We start from the raw sequence: 20,838 nt of genomic DNA, 5'->3' as shown, positions 1-20,838 counted from the left end.
TTACAGTGGGGTCCAGTAATGGCGGGACCCACTTACCCAATAAACTTGTCCTTGTTCTAGGCAAGTCAGTAACCCATGGTTAGCGGAGCTGACTAGACAAGGACATGATTGGAATCTGGAAAAGCAAGCCAATGTGGCCATGGACATGGAGGGAGGGAGATGGGAGCTTTGACTGGACAACTGTCCATGGACATGGACCATGTGTATGGGTGGGCCACAGAGGGGTGACAGGCTCAAATTCCTGCTTAATGGCTCCCTTGGCAAACAGGGTGGAGTGATATTCAGTGGAACATAATTTCTTTTTCTTTTTATCATTTGGAGAGAAATTTATAGTTTTTATTTATATTTATATTTCAAAGTTGGTTTGGAGAGCTTATCTTAAGTTATATACTACCTACCTAGAAATCCAATGAACATTTCTGTACACACTTTTAATACAATAAATATCACTTTATGTTTGTGATGTTTACACCAAACTGTGATACCGCATTGATAAATTATAGACCACATTGTGTAATAGAGTTGATATGCAAATGTGGTATGTCTAACATTACTCTATTTACACATCTGTAATACGAAGAAAACAATTATTTTGGCCTCCTTTCTAACATGACACTACTCATGAGATATAACAAATTTGTTCAGAACATGCATAATCAATTAGATATTATTAATACTATCTTGTTGCTTGATGATGATCGATGTTTAAAATGGAACCCTCTTGTGTTTATCGATCATGCCATCATCCATGATTCGAAAAAAGAAAGAAGAAAGACACCGAGTCTTTTAAAATACATACAAGTTGTTGAGAAACTATAAGAAGGTTCCCAAATGAAGGAAGAATGAAGACAACTTTTGTGCTATCGTTTACTTTTTGTTGCTAGATTATAATATTTCCCATCGCTTTCAATCAAGTTTTCTGCCGGCCCTTGTTGAGCATACATATGTATTGACTTCAGCTTGACACTCTGCATCTTCTGTACAAACATGGCTTTCAATTTCATTCTAGTAATTGCAATCACTTTGATCGTAGCTTTCTTCCTTTCAAAATTTGTGTTCAAGGGTCAGACCAAAAATCTGCCAAAAGGGTCCCTCGGATATCCCCTAATAGGAGAGACATTTAGCTTTCTGCGAGCACAGAAACAAGATCGAGGCCCCGAATGGCTGGAAGAGAGAACATCAAAGCATGGACCAGTGTTCAAAACCTCCTTGATGGGTTCCCCAACTGTGGTTGCTGTAGGTCAAGCAGGCAACAAGTTTGTATTGGGCACTGAAGAAGATGTTCTTTCTGCCAAGAAACCAGTCGCCCTAGTAGCCATTGCTGGAAAACAAAATATATTTGAGCTCACTGGGTCAAGGTAATAATCCCCTCTTCAATTTGTACAGAAATGTTCTCCTGTCAAACAGTTTAGCACGATATATTGCAAGATGTTTGAATGTGCGGTCTAGATTGACAGTCTAATAGTCTAACATGCTAGATATCTGGTACGTACCCTCAATTCCGTATGTATGTAGTGCAGGTACAGATTGGTAAAGGGAGCAATGATGAGCTTCTTAAAGCCTGAAAGTCTTCAGAACTATATCAAACAGATGGATGAATTGACCAAGACCATGTTACTAAGAGAAACAGAAAACAAAGACACCATAAAAGCTGTGGTCACCATGAAGAAACTTACATTCAACATAGCATCCAGCATCCTTTTTGGCATCAAGGATGAGCACACTAGGGAGGTTTTGTTTGATGATTTTTCTTTAGCCTTCAAAGCAGGTTGGTCTGTTCCCATTAACTTCCCTGGCACTGTTTACTGGAGAGGCCTAAGAGCCAGATCAAGGATTGTCAGTAGGATTTTGCCAATACTCAAGGAAAGAAGGGAGGAGATTTTACAGGGGAAACTGAGCCCTACAAGCAATGTGTTCTCTTGCTTGCTAGCATTAAGAGATGAAAATGAACAGCCAATTTCTGATGATCTGATCTTGGACAATTATGTCACATTGATGATAGCTAGTCATGACACTTCTGCCACTCTTATGAGCCTTATGATATGGAAGCTGTCTACAGACTCTCAGATCTACAAGAAAGTTTTAGATGGTATAGTACTAATTGATTATAATATATTGCACTACATAAATATATATCCTTTTTGCTAATGCCACTTAAATTTCTCTCCCACTTAATTTCATTGCTTTGTAGAACAAATGGACATTTTAAGGAAGAGGGAGGAGGGAGCAGAAGATAGGCTAACATGGGCTGAGATACAAAAGATGAAATACACATGGAGAGTTGCACAAGAGTTGATGAGGATCATCCCTCCTGTGTTTGGCAGCTTCAGAAGAGCACTTAAAGACATTGAATATGGTGGCTATGACATTCCCAAAGGATGGCAGGTAACAATCAACATTTCTGATCATCATCCCAAGCACAACATAATTTGCTTCTAAATTTTCTGATGACAATTTGGTTTAAGGTAAGTCGTGAATTCAAATCTCATGGACGAGAATGTTAACATTTTGAGTCGGTTTCGCAGGTGTATTGTGTGTCTCATGGAACACACATGAACAAAGAGATATTTGAGAAGCCCACAGAGTTTGATCCATCAAGATTTGAGAACCCATCAAAGCCAATCCCTCCCTATGCTTATATTCCATTTGGAGGAGGCCTGCACACTTGCATAGGCAATGAGTTTGCAAGAGTCGAAGTACTCACCACCATCCACAACTTGGTGACAATGTTTGAGTGGTCTCAGGTGTTCCCTGATGAAATAATCACCAGGCAACCAATGCCTTATCCATCCATGGGCCTTCCAATCAAGATCAGACCAAGAAAGCTTTAATTAGTCAAAGGCTTGTTATGCTAATGCCATATGTGTTGGATGCTTCCTTTTTTAAATTAATGGGGAGGGAGGTTTCGAACTTGAAACCTCTTCCGACATTAAGAATAGAAGTATTTTAAACTAAGTACTAGTTGGTACATGTGTTGGTTGTTAATACCTTTTTTTTTTTTTTTTTTTTCCGCTTGAGTCATCGTTTTCTGTAATCATCATTAACTATAAGTCAAGCAGTCTATATATCTCATGAACTTATATTAAAGCTTTTGCTTTTTTTTTATTATTATTTTTTTGGATGGGTTTGTAGCTCAAATAGTTAAGAGTAGTTATTTTTGCACCCGATGTCTTGTGTCTAGTGGCGGATCCATGATTCTCGGGCCAAGGGGTCACAGTGTAAAAGTTTCGAAATTTGTTTGAAAGAAATAACACTAAAAAACAGAAAAATAGTACTTTCATCCAAACTTCAATCGACGAGTTTTCTTTTGAAAACATTGCATTATAGCTTCATAAATCATTTATTGTTCAATAATTTTAGACATTTTTGTTAATGTTTGATCTAAAAGAGAATATCTTTTTTTATATATAGAATAAAATTATAATGTATAGAGACGACAATTATCTTTATAAAAAATTCAAATGAAACAAGCCCAACCCCCACTTTGAAAAGGAAAAGAAAAAAAACAAAAACAATACCTCCCCATCTTCTTCTTCACAGTTTCATTCTCTGCAACATCCACCCCAATCCTCTCTCCCAAGGCCTTCTCAACTTTATTTATTTATTTATTTTTTAAACTATATATAAAATAACATGTTTGCTGTTGTTGGCGTGCCTACATTCCTTTTCCCATTCCCTGCCACTTAAACTTTTGCAACTGCTCGCCTGAGATCGCCACAGCCAAATGCCAGCATCCCAAGGGCTCAATTGACCCCTCTTGTCCGTCCCTCGGTGTGTCCGCCCTTACCTGTGTTTGAATCACCCTCCCCCTAACTTTGAGTGTATCAAAAAAACAAAGTTTTTAAATTTTTTTTTTAATTGAAGACCATATATTTTCTTTTGTATTGGGTTAAGAACTTAGAATCAAGCATTTACAAACCTTTCCTAATAAATACCAAAATTGCTAAGCAATTTTATATAAAGAAAAAGACATCTGTTATTTTAAAAAAATAAATAGTAAAATAAAAGAATTATTGTACTACCACATATTGGAGGGTCTTCTTGTATTTGGCTGCTAACAGTTTGTTAATAGAACCCATGTATGCCTAGGACCACAAACAAAATGCATTTTTAAATTTACATGTCACTATTGGTCCATAATTATTGGTGTGTACTACAACCTAATTATTGTCCTTTAATAATTTTTAACAAAGTTTTCTTTCATTTGTGTGGCTAATCTGAGCACTACTAGTGATTAAGAACGAGTATTATAACATCATATGATATGATAATTAATGTATTAATTAACAGTTAATCACAGTATAATAGATATAAAATGTAAGTGCATATCAGCTGCCACATTACGTAATTAATCAATCAACAATTGTGCGATCACAAAATTTGTTCGATTTAGCATTTATCATTGTCTTCTTGGTGACTACCTAATGAAGCCATTAGGCAATCTATCTTTTGAAAAATAAATTAAAAATAAAATTTTAATGTGTTTAAGCACTGAAGGGCTTGTGATACATCTAAGGATCATGGAATGAGCTCAGCATTTTGTAGTGTTTTGTTACCATTGTTGTAGATTATTATTCCCATCACCTTCAAATTCGTCATCCTCATCTCCCAAGTTTTGATTTCTTAACATTTTTAAGTTTGTGCTTGCCATGGTTGAGCATATGTATATATATTCATTCAGTTGGCTTTGCTTTGTCACTCTGTATACAAAAATGACCTTGATTTTGTTAATTGCAATCACTTTGATCATAGCCTTCTTCCTTTCAAAATTTCTGTTCAAGGGTCATCAGGCCAAAAATCTCCCAGGAGGGTCTTTAGGGTACCCCTTACTAGGAGAGTCCTTGAGCTTTCGCCAAGCACAGAAGCAAAATCGAGGGCCTCAGTGGTTCGAAGAAAGAGTATCAAAACATGGGCCAGTTTTCAAAACCTCCTTGATGGGTTCCCCAACTGTTGTTGTTACTGGTCAAGCTGGTAACAAGTTTGTGCTTGGTGCTCGAGATGATGTTCTTGCTACCAAGCAACCACCCACCCTTGCAACCATTGCCGGAAGGGAAAACATATTTGAACTTACTGGGTCGAGGTAATAGTCCCTCTTCAATTTGTTCGAAAATGTTCACTTGTCAAACAATTGGCACGATATATTACAGGATTATTAATTTAAATCATTAATTAAGGTATACGTTTTTATTTGAATGTTTGGAATGTTCTTTTGTCAAACAATTGTCACTTTATATTACAAGGTTTTTAATCTAGACCGTTAATTAAGGTAGGATTTTGTTTGAATGTTTGGCCGCCAAGGTAATAAGCACTTTTCAAGTTGTAGGACAATGTTCTCGTCATAAAGTATGGCACGTTAATTAAGTTACAAGATTGTCAATCTAGACCAAATTAATTAAGTTTTGTTTCAATATATAGTTGAGACAGTTTAAATTTACAGTGTAATAACATAATACATGTCCGGTATTGGAACACAACCCTTAAATTGTACATGACCCTTTCTAAATTTTTGGTTCAATATAGTGAGACTGTATATTTATGTAATGCAGGTACAAATTGGTAAAGGGAGCAATGATGAGCTTCTTGAAGCCTGAAAATCTTCAAAACATTGTCAAACATATGGATGAATTGATCAAGACCATATTGCTAAGAGAAACAGAGAACAAAGACACCATAAAAGGTGTGGCCACCATGAAGAAACTCACATTTGAAATAGCATCCAGCATCCTTTTTGGCATCAAGAATGAGCACACAACAGAGGCTTTGTCTGATGATTTTTCTTTAGCCTTCAAAGCAATTCCCACTCTTCCTTTCAATATCCCTGGCACAGTGTACTGGAGAGGCCTAAGAGCCAGGTCAAGAATTGTTAATAGGATTCTGCCAATTCTCAAGGAAAGAAGGGAGGAGCTCTCAAAGGGGAAGCTAAGCCCTACAAGTGATGTATTCACTTGCTTGCTAACATTGAGAGATGAAAATCAACACCCAATTTCTGACGATATGATCATAGATAATTATTTCACCTTGATTATTGCTAGTCATGACACCTCAGCCATTCTTCTCAGCCTAATGATATGGAAGCTGTCCAGAGACTCTGAGATCTACAACAAAGTTCTGGAAGGTATAATAGTAATTTCATTTTTTTTTTGCTTAGCAGCTTAATTATGCCAAATTATATATTTTCTTTACTTTCATTGGTTGTAGAACAAATGGACATTTTGAGAAAGAGGGAGGAGGGAATAGATGATAGGCTAACATGGGCTGAGATACACAAGATGAAATACACATGGAGAGTTGCACAAGAGCTGATGAGGATCATCCCTCCTGTGTTTGGCAGCTTCAGAACAGCAGTTAAAGACACTCAATATGAAGGCTATGACATTCCCAAAGGATGGCAGGTAACATTTTCTTTTATAATGTTTGTGACTATATATAATACCGTCACATTGTTATGTTATTAATCAACTTGTTATAATATAAATGAGCGATAATTTTGCACTTTGAATTCAGATTTCTCTCCTAAACGTTTAAATAAATTCACATGTGTTATAACACAAGCTGATTAATAACATCATTAATTAACAGCCTTACGATCACCCCGAAAGTTTTCTCATGAATATCTAATTAACACTTGATGAACTGGGTTTTGCTTATATGAGCATGAGCAGGTGTTTTGGATGGCACATGGAACTCACATGGACAAAGATATATTTGACAAGCCTACAGAGTTTGATCCATCACGTTTTGAGAACCCATCAAAACCAATCCCTCCCTACACTTATCTTCCATTTGGAGGAGGCCTTCACACTTGCATTGGGAATGAGTTTGCCAAGATAGAATTACTCATCACCATCCACAACTTGGTGACAAGGTTTGAATGGTCACAAGTTCACCCGGAGGAAGCAATAACCCGTAAACCAATGCCATATCCCTCCATGGGTCTTCCAATCAAGATCAAACCAAGAAAGCTTTAATTAGTACAAGGCTTGTTACGCCACATGCTTTGGTTGTTCATATTGTTCGTTTTGTGCTTGAATTTCTTGTCCTTCAAATGAAAATCATGGATGGAAACTTTTAATGCATTATAAATAAAGCTTCTCAGCGAGTATGCTATGATTTATTTTGTTGTGATGTTGTAATAAAATTTGCTATATATTGTTCGTATCAATTCGTAAATAAGGTTTTATAATACGTAAACGACGTATATAAATAAGCATGTAAAACTCGAATGTATATTATGAGTATGTTATGAAAATAATCAGTCTTCTACAGTCAAAAGATCTTTATAAGTCTTTTTATCTGCAAAGAATTTTTCATTTTGTATTGCCTAGATGCCATGAGAAGAAGATGTTTTGTAAGAGCATATGGCCTCACATTATTAGGCTTTGATTTCTCAAAGCTGGTTCTGTGGATTTTAACCTTAACATTGTATTGGGCTACAAGTTACAACCAAATCTGGCATTAGTTGGGTCTACAAATCCCAGCCTGCTGGGTGTAGAGCTTTTCGGCAATACCATAATACCATCATCATCCATGAAATATATATCATTTCCATAAGTTGTTATACAAAACTAAGATCCACAATAAATTAATTAAGCAAAATCCAAGATAAAACATCGGAAAAATTGTTTGGGAAATAAGTTGAGTAACATAAGAAACCCAGAGAGAGAGAGAGAGAGTCTAAAAGGGGAGGTGGTGACGGTGAGTTGGTGAATAAGGAGAATAGGATGAACTATTCATGACAAAAGAATTTGGGCTACTGCTAGTATTATGCGCTGTGTTTGGGGTCCGTGGAGTCACCGGGGTCATGGGACTTCGTGATCTCAGTGACATCATCGTGCTCCCATTGTTGCCGCCGCTCCTTCTTGGCCCTTTCTCAGCCCATTTCAGCTCAGCTTGCTTCACAATGAAGGGATACCTTGAAAAACATCCAACCTTTCCTGCTCTTTGTATGTACCTATGGGACAATAACATACACAAAATTAATATTATTTTTATAAAATAAACAATGAAATGAAAGCTTGGGGGCTCCAAAACCAAAACATCTTTGTTGTTTGTTGTGTTGTGGAGGTTGTTCTTGTATTTGGCCGCTATACCAACCAAAGGGACGGCAAAGCAAATGCTATTTTTTTTAATTTATGTTACAATATTTGGTCGGCCCCTTAGATATTTATTAGGGTATTTGCCGGCCTATTTATTTATTTTATCATTTCCTTGTTCTGTTTTTGTTTTTTGTTTTTGTTTTTGGGGGCTGGGTAGCTGGTTTGTGATTAGTATAGTTTATCAATAACCATTGCTACTAGTATGTAACAAGTAAATGTTAGAAGGATTGCAAATTTGTTTTCTTCTCATTATAATTGATCAACTAATGCGAAAGTTGATATGTTCAACATTCCTTGAACATAATAATTGTTATCGGTGTTCTTGAGTAACAGAGTAATATTCACCACACTGAATGATTAGATTAGCCGACAAATAATCCGTCTATTGACAACTAACCATAATTATTTACGTAATTAGCATAATCAGAAAATATAATCATTCAACATTTAGTCATATGATGGGTATATTATTGTTGACTTGAGTCAAAAAGTCTAACAATGGTATGATAGAATAAAATTAATCGGAGTTTGACTTGATCAGCATACCTTTGACTGAATCGCCTCCCTAAACATTCAACGCATTTTCTACCTTCTGTCATTTCTCCCATCCCGAACATCACACATTGTCTACAATACACTCTTCCACAGACCTGCACACAAAATTAATTACTATCATCTCTCATCCATCTTTTCCACGCATAATAATATTAAATGAAAAATATCAAAATGATCTATTTAGTATTCCCTACCAATTTCATATTTGATGCATAAATATTGTTCGGATGGTATGTATTTGATCACTTATTAACAATGATAGATATCGTAGATTTGTTCAAATAATACGTACCAAGCAACGGTGGCGGAAAATATAGATGTAGGTGCTGCAAAGAGTGCAGATATTCGAGTGGGGAATTCCAGGCCTCCTTCGTCCTCCTCTGTCTTTCTGCTGGTTATACACGCCGGAAGCCATGCTTATACCACTCACATCATGATCATAAGCCCCCAAGCTAGTCTCCAACCCATGCCTCAATCCGCCGCCGGCATGACATGTCGGGCCAGCTGGACTATTCATATGATGATTATTCATGGCATGGCCATCATTACCATGACCTTGATTATGGCTATGGCCATGACTCCCTCGCGATGCATGGCCATGGTGCGTGCCATGATCATGTCCGAGGTCATGATGGCTGTTCATCTGGTGATGATCAAGATGATGATTGACATGACCTCTATACGGACCTGCATGGTCAACATGGTGGTGGCTGAGGTTAATGCTGGATGCCTGCAGGGCTCTGTTGAAATCAAGGCTTGGGAGTTTGGTCAAAGGAGAGGGGGAGGAGGGTTGTGTGGTATATTTGAGCTCAGAAATGGATTCCGATAATATTGGGTTTGGTTTTTTCTTTTCGGATGATGCGATTCGGTTTAGTTTGAGCTCTGCAAAGTCTTGGAAAGTGAGGTTGACTGACTCATCTGGTATCCCTTGATACATGTCTTCAAGCTCCATTCTTGCCTTTGCCAATGTTGCCTTGTCCCCCATCGCTAGCTACGTACAACTTTTGAGAAAGATGTTGAAAGAGGGGCAGAAAATAGATGTGTTTTAAGAGGGAATTAATATTGAAATTAAGGAGGAAGAAAGAGGGTTTATTAATAGGTTGTATTGAGAACAAAAGACGGTAATAAAAAGACAAGTTAAAGGGCCGGTCGTAGACATTGAACATCATTCTTTTCTCCCATATTGAAACAAGGCAGGTCTTAAGGATTGTGATATTCATTAAACAAATGCATTTGCTTATGTACCCCTCAACTCTATCTATCTGACAGATATGTAATTGAGCTAATTAATAAACCTTGAAAGATGGATGGGAAAAGCCAATTGGTTTTTTTAGTGCACGGGAAAATTTTCAATCGTGATATAGTCACGTAGTATTATCAATTCATTCATGTTATAATACGTGTATTTATTGTATACCTTCGTACTAAAATTCTTTTTGTAGTACATGAATTGAAATTTATAAAACAACCAAGTAGAGGAGACATGACTAGCTAATTGGGTACATTACAACATACAATCATACATTGACCCTTGTCGTGTGGTATTCCTTAATTATAAACAGGAATTAAGTTTGATACTTAATGATCTGGCTTCTGTCCTAATTCATCTTTAAAATCCAATTTAACAAGTGCAACCTATAAGTTTGCCAATATTGATGAAAAATTGGAAAAGAATGCCATGTATATTTACGTGGATATGATCAACCCGGCCAAGGATAAAACAAACCTTCGGCCGGACAAATTCTTTTATATACTGCCAGACTGCGGGTAATAAAATTGTCTGCTGGTCTCAAAACATGGATCTAGACTCTTGACTCTTGCTTGGTGATTAGGACCCATAATTGGATGTTATCATAAACCCCGTCACATTAAGGTTTATGGATGAAACAAGGATGGCCGATTATTAACTGGATATCCTGGTTTTGTTAGGGTTCAAGGATGGAGCAGCATAAACAAGATGCCATATTTTATTTTTGGCTTATTTACTGTTTCACCTCCTGAAACGGACGCTCAATCTCACTTTACCTCCTTAAACTGAAATTTTCTCACTTAACCCGCTGAATATCTAAAAATTGCTAAAATTTTCTCAATTTACCACTTCCGTCCATTTTCATCCATAAAACCGATAAGTGTGCTAACGTGACATGGGCATTATAGTATTTTTAGCTCCTTATCTTTTCTCTCTCTTCTCTCTCTCCCTCTGTTCTCTCTTATCTCCACTCCCAGACCCAACCTCCATTTCACCCCACTCCCCTCCTCCCTCTTCTCTCTTCTCTCTGCCTCTCTCTTCTCTCCCCTCTCCTTGCCAGACCCAACCCCCACCCCAAACTAACCCTCCATGGATTACTCAATACACCCAAACCACCACCACTCAAAATTTAAATAATAATAAATAAATAAAACTCCTCAACAGCCACTCCCCATCTTCTTTCTTGGCAAAGATATTGAGAGTGAGAGTGAGAGAGAGACATATAGAAGAAAGAATAGGAGGGAGGGGGTGGGGTACGATGGAGGTTGGGTTCGAGATGGGAGAGAATAGAGGGGCAGAGGGACAAAGGGAGAGAGAAGAGAGAAGATAAGGAGCTAAAATTACTAGAATGCCCATGCCACATCAGCATACTTAACGGTTTTGTGGATGGAAATGGACGGAAGTGGTAAAGTGACAAAATTTCATCAATTTTTAAAGATTCAGGTGGTTAAGTGAGAACTTTTCAATTTAGGAGGGTAAAGTGAGACTGAACATCCGTTTCAAAGAGTGAAACAGTAAATAAACCTATATTTTATCATGTGGTATTTGGATTAAGTTGGATTTGAGATTCTTCAATCTTCCCGGATGCAAGTTGAGTTAATCAAAAATTTATTAGTGTTGCATACATGGGTTAAGCCAGCAACATTAACATGATATTGACAGGGTGCCTCCTAACGTCGGAGTTTGATTCCCCTCTTTTGTAAATTAGAGTAGTTTAAAATACTTTAGACTATCGTTTGTATTAAAAAGTTTTTAAATAAAAATTAGGCGTTCCAATTGCAAGACTAGGAAGGCGATCATGCACCGAGCAGACGGTAGTTTATAAACACCATGGACTCGTCTGTTTTGACTTAGAAGTAAAGGCATTCATTGACTCTATGGAACTGGTAGAGATGTATAACACTGCCCATTAAAAGTAAAAACAAAAAAAAGTTATCCTTTGACAACCAAAAAAACAAAGAACCAGGGCAACAGCCGGATTGTTTCAGTCTGCAGCACCTCTACCCTCACAGTCCCACGCCGCAACAGCTGAAAGGCAGCCTTCATTTGACAGGCGTCTTTCACTCTCATCAGTAGCTTGTGTAAGTAAAGAGGAACCAATACCTGCCTGTGGCTCACACATCATGTTTGCGAGGCAACTTTCCTTCATGTAGTTGTTTAATGGTTGGGAGACAGCGTCAGCAAGCCTCAACAAGGTCAATCCTGAAGACTGCACATACGGGTTGGGTTCACAATTCAGATCAATTTGTCCAGCGGTGGAACTTTCAGCCACATCAGCTTCAATTCTGCTCTGGCAGCCTCCATTCTCCGATGAGTGATTCATATGCAACCCAACCTCTGTTGATGTGCCATTTATTTCTGACTCATCCTTGTGGTTGTTATTATCCTTCTGAGCATTCTCTGCTTCACGTTCTGATTGGCGTTTCTTCTTGCGCATCATGAGGGTTTTGAAGCGCCGTCTAACTGTCAAGCACACATTGCATGTGCATGTTGGCTTGTGCTTGCCCTTCCCACTTGGTGGTTGAATGCATACTATGCAAGTGCAGCCTGGGCGGTGACGTGGATGCCTGGTGGTGGCTCCAACTGATTGCTCACCCGAGTCAACCACATTATCTCCCAGAATGGCAGCACTAGCCAGGGCATCCAAGCCAGAAGGTTCGTGTTCTTGGGTTTCCGAACAGTTCTCTATGATTCTTCGCTTCTTTAAATCTGGGAAAATTTTAAAGACAGCCAAAAAATCAGAGTAATAAATTTATTGATGTTACAGACAATATGTTTTTTTTTACAACTTAGTGAACAGAGACACCAAACAATCCAGTCGGTTATTGAGGTTTCTATCGCAGGCAACAAACTTCTTCTGTTCAGAGAAACTTCATCCCCTGAGCAGATAACAATGCAAGCAACCCAAAAATATGCACAACACTAAGTGAGCATGTAAAAACATGAGATGTCCATTTCAACAATTCTTATAGCAACGAACTCGGGCCTTCTACAACTCCAAGTAAAATATAGATCTGTATCAATGCTTGCTCTGACGGATGTTTTAGGACACAACATATGCATATGTTCGATAAATGTATTTCAAATATAATAAGAAAAAGATTTCAAAATAATAAAATGCTACTTTGTTATTCAAGGAACACCTCTTTAACATAGAGCTGTAGTAAAAAGACGAAGGTTTGAATTATACCTTTGCTTGCTCTTAGAAGACTATCGAAATCCTTCTGGCTCATCTCCTCTGGTGCAGAACATAAGCGCCTGTCAGGATACAAAAGAAACACAATCAATCTTACATCTCATGTACATAAGATAAAAGAAAAAAGTTGCACCTGCTTGTATCCCAAGAATTTTCTGAACACGTCCACTTTGGAGGGAGAAGAACATCGGCAGGCAACCTCCGCCACTTGGAGCAATCATCGCATTGAGCCCATTGTTCCTGTCTCCTGAAATATAGTGCCAGATATTCAGCAACAGAGGTGTTTTTCACATTGCACGCAAAACAATTAGTCCTCAATGTACAGCATACTGCCTACCCTATAAGGCATGTGTTCATGTGCCAACAAGTTCGATGGCTACATTACAAGGTTTAATAATGGATTCAAGAGGTTCGAATATGCTCTTTCAGGTGGCTGGGCAGAAATACAGTCCTCTTTCTCAATATGATAAAGTAACAGAACATAGTATATCTCACAAATACTTACTCAGATGATGAGGCAGTGAATAGAGATCTCTTCCCAAAAACTGGGGGCTCCTAGAAGAAATAAACAACATTGATCAAATAACTAACCAAAGAACCTAATGGAATTTGAACTTTTAAAAGATTGAATCTGTCTAAGCATCATTAGCATTCATGACTTCAGATAACAAGAGGGGCACTCACTGTAACATACTTACATCATACTCCTCAAATTCATGATCTTCAATAGTGACAATGCTTGGTTTGACACTCGGGGGTGGACGAAGCAAGTCCTGTGCTTCTTCCCATGTCAGCCTCAGCTCCAGAACATCTTCACTATGCATGAGCAACCTCTTGCTTTTTGGCCCAATATTTCGGGCCCTCTTCTTGTCAGAATTCGACACTGGCTGCTGCAGCAAATCCTCACTTGTTCTGTGACCATGATAATCATTTCTATGCAAGCTCATATCCCCATCAGTCAAATGCAAATGTTCCGATAGAGCATGTAGGTGAGGATCCTTGCTTCCTGTATTTGTTTGGAAAAGGCCCAGGTGACCACTTCCAGTTGCTGGATTCTCAACAACACTAGGACAGGAAGTTTCCCCAGGAGTGCTGCCGTTGGGAAGGATAGAAGTTTGGGGGTCCTAAGTATTTAACATTTGTATATAAATGTCAGGTTCCATCAGAACAATAAAACAAAAAACAAAAATGCAGTAAGATGATGCAGATTAGATGGAATATGCAACTATGAAACTTGACCTGCATATCTAGCGATTTGGATGCCTTCCGAAATCCCATTACAAGTCTGCCTCCAGGATCTATCCGACTGAATGTCACTGCAATAAATGAAATCAGATCAAAATTCAGATTTGTGCTGGGAGTTTTTTTTTTTTTTTCTTCTTTTCTTTTTCTTTGTGGGGAATGAGAAAGCTGGAGATTATCTGGAACAGTGGAAAATGTTCGGACTTTTTTATCTCTCTACCCAGAATATAGAAGCATACCAGTATCACCCGCTTGCAATTGCATAGACTGTATGCAAGGTGTTACACCTTCTAAAACATACATCCTGCTATTATTATTTGGCCAAAATCTGAACTGAAACATCCATTCATTCCCCTTCACATCTTGAATCTTTATAGGAAGGCCTTCTGATTGAGAAATAGGAGGAAAATACGCCTGCATTCAACTCCAGTTCATACAGATGTGCCAAGGGGGAAAGGATACATAAAGGACAGATGAGGAGAAAAGGAAAGGAATGAAAAATAATTTTCCCCACCCGTCCTTCCCAAAGTTGTAAATAACATAATATCGTTAACTTGTTAATTTTTACCTCAGCACATGCTTTTGGAAGAACCAGACGACCAATTCGACCTGCATCACTGGCACTCAACACTTTCTCAAACAGTGGCACAATAGTAGAATTCAAACTTAAAAACATAATTAAGGCAAACACTGCATTCAAATTGACATATAATCAAAAGCTTTAACCATACATTTACCAAGTAAGAAGTGTTTAAAAAATATATGAATTTCAAACAGAAATTCTGAATTAATCAAGGATACTCTCCAGATAATTTCTGCAGCTCTTGATCAGTAATCCTCGGCCAGTATCGAGGAAGTAACTGATTCTTCCCCCGCCCTTCAGCAGGTGGCCTTGCAACGCGCACATTAGGAAATCCACCTTTATTTGTCTCTGAACTCATAGTGACACCAGGTTTCAAGGGCTTAGGCAAAATAGGCCGAGATTTTTGCCCCTGTTGGAAGGAAGAAGGTGTCTTGCTCTGTTCTCTTCCATCCACAAGCCCTTGTTGGAAGGAAGAAGGTGTCTTGCTCTGTTCTCTACCATCCACAAGCCCTTGTTGGAAGGAAGAAGATGTCTTGCTCTGTTCTCTTCCATCCACAAGCCCCTGCTGGAAGGAAGGTGTCGTGCCCTGTTCTCTTCCATGCCCTTGTTGAAAGGAAGAAGGTGTCTTGCTCTGTTCTCTTCCATCCACAAGCCCCCCAGGAAAGGGTTGTACAAAACTTGGAGTTGCAGATGGGGATCCCAAAGTCATACTCAAAGACGGCTGAGAGGATGATTTATTCATATCTTCCATCATTGTTCTACCATTGTCTGATTTGGAAAATGTCAATGATCCAATAGATGGCTGAGTGGTACTTGAAAATCCCAAGCTAACTTCCCCCTTATGATTTATCACTTCTTCTTGTTTCTTTTGCACAAGGGATACATTTATGTCACCTCTCTGAGGTTGAGGCAAAAGGTTGGATTCATTTGCCTCCATGATTTTGCACAACTGCAAAAGTTTTCCTTCATCAACAGTATTACTAAATGCTCCATTCTGAACAACAGTAGATTGCCGATCACTATAGTTACTTATTTTCAATCCACCAAATCCATTCAGAACATCATCATTCTGGATCTGCACATAAGAAAATAAGAATCCATGAAAATCCTATAGGTCATCTGTGCATGTGCATGAGCGAGAGAGAGAGAGAGAGAGAGAGAGATATATATATATATATATATATATATATATTGTGACGGATAAAGACCAATTTCTCATATATTCGTTAATTAGCAATAGAGTATCTAAAATTACTAATGGGAGACAATGAGCATTGCAAAATATTTTGGATTGCCATCTATTTGCACAGGTTTGCCGTTGAGCAGATGAAAACAGAAGAATCAATGCTATGAATCAACAGAGAGTACAAACTATGATATATATAACTAGTTTATTTGTTTTCTTTAACTTCATAGATGCATAAATTTATGTTCTTATGACTGAAGTTAACTATCAACAATGGAAGCGAAAGAGAGAGTTTAATGCAAATGCATCATTCACTGGAGATCAAGATAGTGACTTTAAAATGGGAATATAATAACCAAAATCCTGAATTTGCTCATACCACACGAGGTTGAGAACTCTTTGCACAGCTAATACACCCTACACCCCCATAGTCCAGGCACTCATACAATGACTTCGAGACTATGCATCCACAGTGGAGAGGCTGCACAAAATTGAACAGATTTTAAAAGTAGGTCAGATAGAGTGAGGGAGGAGGTGAGAGAGAGAGAGAGAGAGAGAGAGAGAGAGATTGAATGGTTGTTTTTTCTAAGATGACCAAACTGCAAGCTAACCTTGCGGCACAAACTGCAGTCCCTCCAACCACTTTCCCCCGCATGGAATTTATCACAGTAAACTAATTTCTCATATGCAGCTCTGGAGTACACGCAGTGCCATGGTCCAGCATAAAATATATTAGAAACCATCAGGGAAATAGATAAGATGTTGTGTGTGTGTGTGTGTGTGTGTGTGAACAACTGAACAGCAGCATTAGAGATGACATTTTTACAACATAAAGTAGAAGTGCACCATTCCTTAGACAAGAGATCACAAATGAAACTCATTATCCAAAGCATGAAACACAAGGCAGAGTAGGTACACATTTCCACTAGCATGGGTACACATACAGAAGTTGAATTATTATGCATACATATAAAAATTCAACATACAACAAAACATAAAAGTATATCATATAGGCAATGAGATTCTAAATTGCTCAGCTATTAGTATGGGAGAAAACAAACAGATCAAATAAGGCTAAGTCTTTCCCCCATATTAACATCTGATATCAAGTGACTTCTGAAAGATTAATATACAGTTCAAAGAGATTGCAGTAAATCATTCCCATCAAACTTTGAAACCACAAAAAAAAATATAGAAGCTAATTGTAGATATTATAAAATGAATAATACTGTAACATCTGAAACAAAAGTACTTGATATGAAACATAAGCACCCCTACATTAAGATGAATATGCCACAGTTAGGTTCTCAAAAGGCTGGCTGATGTACTTTCAGCCCCAATTACTTGGCTAGTTTCATTATGGATATTCAGAAACTTGGGTATATGGGAAATATAAATTGGTCAAACTACATAGATAACAAAATTTCAGCACGGTTTATTGATCATTCTCAAAATGCTCTATGGTCATAAGTAATTCGGCAATTCTCTAATTCCTGTATTTCTCCTTTACATCAAATAAGTTGATTATCGACAATGTTGCTAATTCCTTCATGGCCCCCGCTAAAAATAGAAGCAGCTCATAAATAAACGCAATTAGCCAAAATTCAACCACGATAAAATCGCAACATAAATAAAAATCACAACATAAAATGGCTGCCTCCTCTAAACCCACAATACACATAAAACATAAAATCCCACGTGAACAAGTAAAACCCATAATCCCACAACGCCCTTCCACCACCGTATCAACCACACAACAGCTGAAAAATTAAAACTTGGTAAGCCAAAATCTAAAAGAGGACAAAAATTACCCGCACTTGAAGCATAGATGGGCAAATCCACCAGATCGTAGAGACCAACCTTTCTTCCATTCGTGCGTATTAGTCGTTCCACACAAAACATTCATGCAAATCTTGGACCCCATTATCCCAAATTCAACCCCTGCAAACCCTTATAAATCAAACAAACAGAGCAATCAAACTCAAATCCCTAAACCCCTTTTGACTAAAACCCAGAAATTTAAACAGCAAACCCAGCATCCAGCACAATCATGCACAACATTTGAGATTGGCAAATCACTAAACAAAAAAACAAAACAAAAACAGCAAAAGAAAATAAAAATCCAACCTTTTTTTGTCCAAATCTGCAAAACCCAAATCTTGAAAACGACTAGTCATTCAAATACTGAGCAGAATAGAGTGAGCTGCGGAAGAAGAAACGAGTCAAACTCAGTGGGTTTTTACCGTTTCACAAACGTAAGTTGTAACGGCGAGTTGGGGTGGGGGGTTTTGGGCTCTGTGGGTAAGACCAAGAAAGAAAGCGTGTATTTTGTATATGAAAGAGGGTAAGAGAGAGAAGGGGGGAGAGAGAGAGAGAGAGAATGGGAGAGAGAGAGTGCATGCAAAGCAACAGATGCATAAAATGCATGCACGACACTTGAAGACACACCGCTTAACAAGTCGTCTCCTTTTTTACTCGATCATTGACACACAGTGTACACTGTACACTCCCCTTGTATTTTCAGTTTTCCTATTAGGACACTGATACGCTCACCGACGGTATCGTTCTTCTTCCTTCCTCCTCGCTGTGGGCTTGGCTTGGTGAGCTATGACTTGTCACTTTGTTGATTTTTTTTTCTTTTTCTTTTTTCTTTTTTTTCCAAGGAGAAGAAAAGGGGCTGCGCTCTAATCACCGCACATTGCACCCACTTTGCATGATGCCTTGGGTTGTGTTGTGCCCATTATGATCTTATCTGTGCAGTAATTAATTATGGGCTTAAAAGGTAATTTCATCTTTGTGTTTTGTTGGGATTTCAATTTTTAGTTTTGTGTTTTTAATTTTGAAATTTTGAAACACATACAATCAAAAAAGTGTAATTTATTTTGTTTTCACAAACGATGAGATATTTACAAAAATAGTTTTTGACTTTCAACACACTTACCGCTTCTATTACGGATGGTCATAATTACGTTCACAAATATACTCAATTGAATTTATATGAGCTGAATTTGAAATCTTCCTCAATAAAATAGAGATAAAAAGTTAAATTAACTCTTGAGACGTAACATATTATACACATATTTTTTCATATAAAATATCATCCTTTTCTTTCTTTCTTTCTTTTTTCTTTTTATCTTTTTGTTTTTCTTATAGCAAAAATGCGTGAATAAGGAAGAAACCAGTTAGGCCTCTCTCCACGTGACAACGCATACCTTGGCTAGTTATGACTCCATCCATGAGCCACTATATTGAATCTCTTCCAACAAGAATTGACTACCTCCCTCGTAAATCTTTATCACATTTTGCCCCTTTGAATCATTGAAAGACTATTTGGTGAACAAAACGTATTAAATTCTCCATCAACGTATCATGTAAGGATTCAATCATAATTAGTGGCAGATTTAAGGGTTTAATTCATCACAATAGTTATAAATTTATACAACTTGAATTGCAAGTTCTTTTATACAAACAATATTTTAGGAGAACGAAAAACGTTAAGTGCAACAGTAACTGCACTTAACCATTTAAGAAACAAACTCTTTGTTAAGCATGCATCAAAGCGATATATCCAATTGAAACATAGTAAAATTTCAATCAGAAAATATGTAGTTGTGTGCAAGTATCATATTTGGCACTAAAGACAACAAAGTTGCCCCAATAAAATGTGAAGCATGCCTAATAATTTGGTTGATATGACTTCATGAATCAAAGTAAAAGGAGTGTTTATCTATACACCATAACTGATTGTCAAACTAAACTAAAAGGAGTGTTTATCTATACACCATAAAATTCTACTTTTTAATATATCGATTGGATCCAGACCCCTGAAAAGGAAACTGCATACCATTTACAGCCTCAAATGTCTTAAAGTGAATGAACATAAGAACACCTTAGCTACAGAAAGTAATTCTCAATAAAATCAAAGTGAAAATTTTGTAGTAGGGACATGACATGGTGGAGGAGATGGGTTTGCTTTGTTTCTGGGTCAACTCTTTGACTTTGAGTTCATGTTGGGTTTGGGTCAACCTTAGTAGGCTCAGTTCAACTATGGCCCATAAAAATGGGCTCACCTCAAGTGTGCAGCCCAACCACATTTCACTCCAGTTCGGCCCAGTATGATTTCTTTGTTTTCTGGTTTTTTTAAAAAAAAAAAAAAAAAAATCGGTGATTTGTTTTCTGGTTTGTTTGAATAAAACTAAATTATATGACTTGTTTGCCTTATAATATTTAACACATTTATTTGAAAAATACGATGAAAATTTTGAAAGATTCTTAGACACCTATTATGTATCAATTATCATATATATATATATATATATATATATATATACGGATTCCAGAAAAAAAAAAATTGTGAATAATCAAATGTACTCAACCCGATTCTGGGATTTATAGGCCCAAATTAGCGAGATTCTTACTACAGATATTACGTGTCAATCATATGTAATTTCTTGTACATAATCCTATATATTTTTTATATCAAATATGTTTTATGAGGAAAAGTATAATTATATATATATACACAGTATCTTTCCAGTAGTTGAACAAGATTAGAATCCATATAATCCAATTAACCTAATTTGTTGCTTTCTAAGGACTTCTCCAACCTATTTGGTCATAAACCCAAATTTTTCTCTTTCGAAAAGTATCAATTTGGGTTTTGCCCAAACTCAAACTGTTTTTCCCCCAACCTTTTATACTCAAATTTTAAGTCCGTAACTTTATTAAATT

General features: G+C 37.3%; 4 protein-coding genes across 9 annotated transcripts; 2 read left to right on the top strand and 2 right to left on the bottom strand.

Moving 5' to 3' along the window:
* Positions 1–855: 855 nt before the first annotated feature.
* Positions 856–3,080, top strand: LOC103339706 (taxane 9-alpha-hydroxylase 1-like). The gene is made up of 4 exons (XM_008243079.2): positions 856–1,358; positions 1,521–2,089; positions 2,192–2,385; positions 2,526–3,080. Exons 1-4 carry the CDS (start codon positions 988–990, stop codon positions 2,829–2,831), a joined length of 1,440 nt encoding a protein of 479 aa, XP_008241301.2. The 5' UTR covers positions 856–987; the 3' UTR covers positions 2,832–3,080.
* A 1,631-nt stretch (positions 3,081–4,711) lies between these two features.
* On the top strand, positions 4,712–7,108 carry LOC103339873 (taxane 9-alpha-hydroxylase 1-like). The gene is made up of 4 exons (XM_008243257.2): positions 4,712–5,080; positions 5,547–6,115; positions 6,199–6,392; positions 6,663–7,108. The coding sequence occupies exons 1-4, from the start codon at positions 4,713–4,715 to the stop codon at positions 6,966–6,968; spliced, it is 1,437 nt and encodes a 478-aa protein (XP_008241479.2). The 5' UTR covers position 4,712; the 3' UTR covers positions 6,969–7,108.
* A 479-nt stretch (positions 7,109–7,587) lies between these two features.
* On the bottom strand, positions 7,588–9,683 carry LOC148921361 (uncharacterized). Its single transcript, XM_089043840.1, has 3 exons — positions 8,944–9,683; positions 8,643–8,746; positions 7,588–7,951 (listed from the first exon to the last, which is right to left on the bottom strand). The coding sequence occupies exons 1-3, from the start codon at positions 9,634–9,636 to the stop codon at positions 7,675–7,677; spliced, it is 1,074 nt and encodes a 357-aa protein (XP_088899966.1). The 5' UTR covers positions 9,637–9,683; the 3' UTR covers positions 7,588–7,674.
* A 2,060-nt stretch (positions 9,684–11,743) lies between these two features.
* Positions 11,744–18,701, bottom strand: LOC103339610 (B3 domain-containing transcription repressor VAL1). 6 transcript variants are annotated; one of them, XM_016797083.2, is made up of 14 exons: positions 18,556–18,628; positions 18,235–18,310; positions 17,919–18,057; positions 16,719–16,800; positions 16,487–16,588; positions 15,140–15,996; positions 14,907–15,003; positions 14,578–14,752; positions 14,336–14,412; positions 13,795–14,220; positions 13,602–13,651; positions 13,230–13,343; positions 13,091–13,158; positions 11,744–12,609 (listed from the first exon to the last, which is right to left on the bottom strand). In XM_016797083.2, the coding sequence occupies exons 3-14, from the start codon at positions 18,029–18,031 to the stop codon at positions 11,885–11,887; spliced, it is 2,886 nt and encodes a 961-aa protein (XP_016652569.2). In that variant the 5' UTR covers positions 18,032–18,057; positions 18,235–18,310; positions 18,556–18,628; the 3' UTR covers positions 11,744–11,884. The 6 variants fall into 6 exon arrangements, with proteins under 6 accessions (XP_016652569.2, XP_088908476.1, XP_008241197.2 ...); XM_089052350.1 differs by having other exon boundaries at positions 17,919–18,048; positions 18,556–18,574; XM_008242975.2 differs by having other exon boundaries at positions 18,235–18,701.
* Positions 18,702–20,838: the final 2,137 nt, after the last annotated feature.

Source organism: Prunus mume, linkage group LG1 (assembly GCF_029339155.1).
Source record: "Prunus mume cultivar Tortuosa linkage group LG1, ASM2933915v1, whole genome shotgun sequence".
NCBI classification, from domain to species: Eukaryota; Viridiplantae; Streptophyta; class Magnoliopsida; order Rosales; family Rosaceae; genus Prunus; species Prunus mume.
This window is presented reverse-complemented; position numbering and strand designations above follow the sequence as displayed.

What these genes read in the sequence shown, in the direction of transcription:
- LOC103339706 (XM_008243079.2), top strand. Translation starts at nt 988, where the DNA reads ATGGCTTTCAATTTCATTCTAGTAATTGCAATCACTTTGATCGTAGCT. An exon ending in TTTGAGCTCACTGGGTCAAG is followed by an intron (nt 1,359 to 1,520) that starts GTAATAATCCCC and finishes TATGTAGTGCAG; the next exon opens with GTACAGATTGGTAAAGGGAG. An exon ending in CTACAAGAAAGTTTTAGATG is followed by an intron (nt 2,090 to 2,191) that starts GTATAGTACTAA and finishes ATTGCTTTGTAG; the next exon opens with AACAAATGGACATTTTAAGG.
- LOC103339873 (XM_008243257.2), top strand. Translation starts at nt 4,713, where the DNA reads ATGACCTTGATTTTGTTAATTGCAATCACTTTGATCATAGCCTTCTTC. An exon ending in CTACAACAAAGTTCTGGAAG is followed by an intron (nt 6,116 to 6,198) that starts GTATAATAGTAA and finishes CATTGGTTGTAG; the next exon opens with AACAAATGGACATTTTGAGA. An exon ending in ACATTCCCAAAGGATGGCAG is followed by an intron (nt 6,393 to 6,662) that starts GTAACATTTTCT and finishes GAGCATGAGCAG; the next exon opens with GTGTTTTGGATGGCACATGG.
- LOC148921361 (XM_089043840.1), bottom strand. Translation starts at nt 9,636, where the DNA reads ATGGGGGACAAGGCAACATTGGCAAAGGCAAGAATGGAGCTTGAAGAC. An exon ending in TTTTCCGCCACCGTTGCTTG is followed by an intron (nt 8,747 to 8,943) that starts GTACGTATTATT and finishes TTTTGTGTGCAG; the next exon opens with GTCTGTGGAAGAGTGTATTG. An exon ending in GGGAGGCGATTCAGTCAAAG is followed by an intron (nt 7,952 to 8,642) that starts GTATGCTGATCA and finishes ATTGTCCCATAG; the next exon opens with GTACATACAAAGAGCAGGAA.
- LOC103339610 (XM_008242975.2), bottom strand. Translation starts at nt 18,031, where the DNA reads ATGGGGTCCAAGATTTGCATGAATGTTTTGTGTGGAACGACTAATACG. An exon ending in ACTGCAGTTTGTGCCGCAAG is followed by an intron (nt 16,589 to 16,718) that starts GTTAGCTTGCAG and finishes AATTTTGTGCAG; the next exon opens with CCTCTCCACTGTGGATGCAT. An exon ending in AGAGTTCTCAACCTCGTGTG is followed by an intron (nt 15,997 to 16,486) that starts GTATGAGCAAAT and finishes TCTTATGTGCAG; the next exon opens with ATCCAGAATGATGATGTTCT.